This window comes from Priapulus caudatus, unplaced genomic scaffold (genome assembly GCF_000485595.1).
Source record: "Priapulus caudatus unplaced genomic scaffold, Priapulus_caudatus-5.0.1 Scaffold1708, whole genome shotgun sequence".
NCBI classification, from domain to species: domain Eukaryota; kingdom Metazoa; phylum Priapulida; class Priapulimorpha; order Priapulimorphida; family Priapulidae; genus Priapulus; species Priapulus caudatus.
Genome location: NW_014578769.1, coordinates 48555 through 54387, shown reverse-complemented (window position 1 = coordinate 54387; position 5833 = coordinate 48555). Strand labels below are relative to the sequence as shown.

The 5833-nt window shown below is 52.2% G+C and overlaps 1 protein-coding gene across 1 annotated transcript in view; it reads left to right on the top strand.

Annotated features, from left to right (window-relative positions):
* Positions 1 to 5822, top strand: part of LOC106817378 (ubiquitin carboxyl-terminal hydrolase 46-like) — a 35687-nt gene extending 29865 nt beyond the window's left edge. Inside the window, exons 6-8 of the mRNA XM_014822041.1 lie at positions 2167 to 2299; positions 3506 to 3649; positions 4769 to 5822. Coding sequence (XP_014677527.1) covers positions 2167 to 2299; positions 3506 to 3649; positions 4769 to 4876 — 385 coding nt within the window. The 3' untranslated portion in view covers positions 4877 to 5822. The remainder of the gene's footprint in view (positions 1 to 2166; positions 2300 to 3505; positions 3650 to 4768) is intronic.
* Positions 5823 to 5833: the final 11 nt, after the last annotated feature.

Genomic DNA, 5833 nt, shown 5'->3' with positions numbered 1-5833 from the left:
TCTCTCTCTCTCTCTCTCTCTTTCTCTCTCTCTCTCTCTCTCTCTCTCTCTCTCTCTCTCCCCTCATATCTCTCTCCCTCACCCTCCCTCCCTTCATTGTTGCTGCTGCTGCATACGAGTGGTTGGTCACCGTGCCATGGCAATACAAGTGCGAGCGTCTGCGTACTGAATAGGGGTGGCGCTCAAGGTCGTGTTTCTCGAGGAGGAAAAAGAGAGGATGTAATTATAAGAGAGAGAGAGAGAGAGAGAGAGAGAGAGAGAGAGAGGAGGGGAAGGAAGGGGGAGAGGTAGGCAGTGCTTGAGAAACGGGCAGAGCGAGAGAGAGAGAGAGAGAGAGAGAGAGAGAGATAAAGAAAAAGCAGGCGGGAGAGAGGTAGACGTCTAGTGATAGCGTGTTTCGTCTGGGATAGCTTTCGTCTGCTTGTTGTGTGCAGAGCAATTAGTGTGCACCCCCTACTACTACTACTACTACTACTGCTGCTGCTGCTGCTGCTGTTGCTGTTGTGGCTGCTGCTGCTGCTGCTGCTGCTGCTGCTACTGCTTCTGCTCCTCCTCCTCCTGCCACTGCTGCTATTACTGCTGCTGCTGCTGCTGCTGCTGTTGCTGTTACTGCCGCCGCTGCTGCTGCTGCTGCTGTTGTTGTTGCTGTTACCGCCGCCGCTGCTGCTGCTGCTGCTGCTGTTGTTGTTGTTGTTGCTGCTGCTGCTGCTGCTGCAGGCATTAGATGATGTTACACGTTCGTTGCAAAAACACTCATTACTCAGCTAAGTCCACTTTCCGCTCGTTAGGTAACAGGGAGCAAAAAGGAAACGAGACAGTAGAAATCGAGACGGGGAGAGAGAACAACACAGGAAATTAGAAAGAAAAAAAAGGGAAGGGACAGCGAGAGAGAGAGAGAGAGGGAGATAGGGAAGAAAGAGAGTTGGAGAGAAATAGAGAGAGGGGAAGGGAGAGAATGGTGGGTGGAAAGGAGGGAGAGAGAGGGTGAGCACGAGAATGAATTAGTAAAGGGCAGGGCGTGTGTCTGAGTGTGCGTGCGTGCGTGCTTGTGCTTGTGCGTGTGCTTGTGCCTCCCTGCCTGCGCCACTCTGCACCCATCGTCGATCGAACAAAGCCGAGAATTCTACACCTCAACACTCTGCCATCGCCTCCCTGAATGGTCGTTGTTTCTCAAGCCTCCTCATCCCTTAGCAGCAGCAACAACGACTGAAGTAGCAACAGCAGCAACAGCAGCAGCAGCAGCAGCAACAGCAGAAGCAGCAGAAGTAGTAGCAGCAGAAGCAGCAGCAACAGCAGCAACAGCAGAAGCAGCAGAAGTAGTAGCAGAAGAAGCAGCAACCGCAGAAGCAGCAGCAGCAGCAGCAACAGCAGAAGCAGCAGAAGTAGTAGCAGCAGAAGCAGCAGCAACGTCCACCGTGCATCAAACCTCGAGAAATTCGAGTTATTTCATGTCCGAAAGGCCAGCTGCTGTTGTCATAGAAATAATACACTTGTCAGGCACACATAACATTCTTCACCCACACACATCTCACGGCTGCCGTCATGCAACGCAATTCCTGACGTCATCGATGCTGCGGGGGTGGACACTGCTTCCGATTGGTCAATTTGGCTGTGTACGAACGCGCTAGCTTTGATGACAGGCATCCTCCTGATTAAGTTGCCGTTGGCAAAATATGTTAAATAGTAATTACTCTCTTTGGGATGGTTTCTTTTGGCGTCTGCATGAGCGTGAACATTGAGGTCGTAGGCACTTATCGTTTCGTCGTCGGAAAACTTTTTCGCAAACCTTCAAAGACGGTTAACTAAGTAGGAAAGAGCGTTGCAGCAGAAAATTGTACTTGATGAGTTTGTTGATGAAAAAAGGCGTGCCAGGAGTAAGGGTGATAGCAGAGGGTTTGACGTAAGGGATTGAAGTTTGTGCTGTCTATGGCTGTGACGTAAAGTTTGTGACAAGTGTGACAATGACATATGAAGTTTGTGACATCAGTAGCAGTGACATATGCAGTTTGTGACATGGGTACCAGTGAGATAAAGGTTGTGATGTGTGTGATCGTCACATATACATTTTGTGACATTTGTCATGGTGACATAAAGTTTGTGGTATGTGCCACGGTGACAACTGTGACGGGCGTGGCGGTGACGATGGCGCGATGTTGCTGTTGACAGGATGCGAGTGAAGCGACTGCCACAGATCCTAGCTCTGCACCTGAAGCGCTTCAAATACATGGAGCAGCTAAACCGCTACACCAAGCTATCCTACAGGGTTGTGTTCCCTCTAGAACTACGACTATTCAACACAGTGAGTACTGCAATAATAATACTATATTAATTAGGACTAATTATTAAACTAATTAATTTAATTAATAAAAAAACTTTAGTAATAATAAATAACGTGGAAACGTGGAAGGTAGAGTGGAGGGGCGAGCGTGAAAGAGAGGAGTGAGTGGAGAGGAGGGCGGGGTGGAGGGGAGGGAGGGGTGGAGAGGAGGGCGGGGTGGAGGGGTGGAGAGGAGGGCGGGGTGGAGGGGAGGGAGGGGTGGAGGGGTGGAGAGGAGGGAATGGTGGAGGGGAGGGAGGGGTGGATGGGGAAGTATATAGTAGAAGCAGAGGAGGTGTAGGCTTGGCGTCGATGGGAGATGAGGAGCAGTGAGTGTTGCGAGGGTGGCTCTCTCTCTCTCGCAGCCTGCTCATCATTGACTCCTCATCGCTTATCGTCGTGGCAACGAGCTCGCTCTTTTGTGAAGCTCCTGCAATTATCGTCACAGCGTCCGACGTCTAATTGCCACGATACGTCGGCAAATTACGGGCCGCGGCGCCGGGGGATGGCGCGTCTCGATGCAAGAATGTCGTTAGCACGCCGAGCCACTAATCCCTGCTGTCGCCACGGCGACGCCTGCTGCAGCCTCCAACACTTGCTGCTGCAGCAGCACTATCTCGTGGTGATGGAATTTATTGGTGCACACTGTTGCGTGGAAGGAGGGTTGCAAGTTGAATGCAGTGGTCTAGGGACCCTGGCATCAGACAGGTGAGGGCGCGGTGTGTAAGGGGCTAGGGTTAGGGTGAGGGTGCAGTGTGTAAGGGGCTAGGGTTAGGGTGAGGGTGCAGTGTGTAAGGGGCTAGGGTTAGGGTGTGTGTAAGGGGCTAGGGTTAGGGTGAGGGTGCAGTGTGTAAGGGGCTAGGGTTAGGGTGAGGGTGCAGTGTGTAAGGGGCTAGGGTTAGGGGGAGGGCGCGGTGTGTGGGGAGCTAGGGGCGTGGCCTCAAACAGGTGTGGACAGGATCTGTGGGAGGTTAGGTGCGTGGCATCGGAGGAGGGAAGGGCAGTGCTCGGTGCGACAGAAGTACCTCTATCACGCACGCTGCGACCAACACAAGAGACACAGACCTATTACTCATTCTCTCACTCACACGTTCTTTCACTCACACCGCTCCGACCGGGATCCTGCAAGATATCACCGACGATCTGTGTCTCTACCGCTGTGTAACCTGGCGCCATCTGTTGTTGCAGTCGCACGACGCGTACAATCCGGATCGCATGTACGACCTGGTGGCAGTTGTGATACACTGTGGCAGCGGTCCTAACCGCGGCCACTACATCAGCATAGTGAAGAGCCACGGCTTCTGGTTGCTGTTCGACGACGACATTGTTGACGTGAGTTAGAGCTTCTCTGTCTCTATGTGTGTGTGTGTCTACTTCCCTCATGCGCTCTCTCTCTCTCTCTCTCTCTCTCTCTCTCTCTCTCGCTCTGTTCTCCCCCCCCCCATCGCTCTCTCTCTCTCTCTCTCCTCTTCTCCTCTATCTCCTCTCTCTCTTCTATCTATCTCTTTCCCTCTCTCTCTCACTCACTCTCTCACTCTCTTTCGTTGTCAGCCTCTCTCTCTCTCTCTCTTTCTCTCACTCTCTCTCTCTCTCTCTCTTTCTCTCACTCTCCCTCTCTGTATGTGTGCCTGTCCGTCTCTCTCTCCCTTGCTCCCCCCTCTCTCGTTCTTTCGCTCACTCTCCCTCTCTGTATGTGGGCCTGTCTGTCTCTCTCTCCCTCTCTGTATGTGTGCCTGTCTGTCTCTCTCTCCCTCCCTCGCCCCCCTCTCTCTCTTTCTCTCACTCTCCCTCTCTGTATGTGTGCCTGTATAGCTCTCCCTCCTTCCCTCTCTTTCTCTTTCGCTCTCTCCCCTATCTCTCTAGTTAGAATTTCCACAATCCCCTCAATCAGTGCATCCCCAATTTCTCCTGTGACGACACGGGAAATTGTAAAATGTCATTCAATCATTACAACTTTAATGAGCGGCCCTGCCTTCAAGCCAGCCTTTAAAATCACCTTATCTGTGGTGAACTAACCCAAGGTCACAGGGGCAGGCATGCGGTTAGTAAAGGTAGGCCATTAATTAGGCACAATTAATTAAAATAGGACAATCAATAACAAGATAAGACACGTTATTGTGCGTGACATGATTAACGGCCGAACCAATGCGTTAAATTCTGTTAATTACGACGGCTTTCCATAAAGCGATGGTCGCGCGATAATTGCATGGAGAGGTAGCCCGAAGGTTGCGAAAACGGGAAAAACCCTCGAGGCGGTTTCCGCGTGTGGTCGCGCAGTGAATGCGTCTCGAAGGTCGTACAAGGTGACGAGTGTCGCCATCTGCACGCACATCTAGTCGGGTTCTCTCTCTCGCTTTCTGCTCGTTCTATTTTACAGAAAATCGATGTAAGAGGACGTTTAAGAGAAGACTTTTGTAAGAAGACCTTTATGTCTCCTCTCGTCTCTTACAGAAAATCGACGCATCGACGATCGAGGATTTCTACGGGCTTACGTCCGACATCCAGAAGAACTCGGAGTCCGGCTACATCCTCTTCTATCAGTCGCGTGACTACACGTAGCGCATGTGGCGCCATCCGGTGGACCTGTTAAACAACTTTGTTGTTGTCGTTGTTATAAGTGATAGTCGCAGATATATATATAAATATATATATTTATTCCCTTTGATGAGACGATGATGGCGACGAGCGGTAAATTTCTAGCGTTATGAATCGTGTACAGTTGTTAAGAGCGCGCGCGTGCCCCGTGATTATTATTATTGTATGTGTAACAGAGACGCGCACGGTCACCTGCAGTTACTTTCCGAGGCGAGATCGCTTCGCCGAATCGTACGTGGATTCCGCCGTTACTGCTTTGTCGCGTGTCGGGAGGGGGCGCCACGATCTGTATATTCTGTAGGCATACCACCGGGAGGGTGACACAAAGAGCACCTCGGTTCATTGTGTGGTAGGGAGTGGAGGTGGAGCCATGTTGAGGTATAGATGTGCGTTAGGCTGATTGCACGCGTGTGGGTGACCCAAAAATGAAGCTTGACCCCCCCCCCCCCACCCAATGAGGTGCGACCGCCATGACGTATGACGCAGACGACTTGTTCCTTATGTTGCATGGACTTGTGTTACTTATGATTCATGACCCCCATGACGCGTGACCCCACGACACGTGACCTCACGATTCATGACCCCCATGACGCGTGACCTCACGATGCGTGACCTCACGACGCGTGACCTCACAACGCGTGACCTCACGATGCGTGACCTCACGATGCGTGACCTCACGATGCGTGACCCCGCGATGCGTGACCTCACGATGCGTGACCTCACGATGCGTGACCTCACGATGCGTGACCCCGCGATGCGTGACCCCACGATGCGTGACCTCACGATGCGTGACCCCGCGATGCGTGACCTCACGATGCGTGACCTCACAATCCGTGACCTCGCGATGCGTGACCTCACTATGCGTGACCCCGCGATGCGTGACCTCACGATGCGTGACCTCACGATGCGTGACCTCACGAT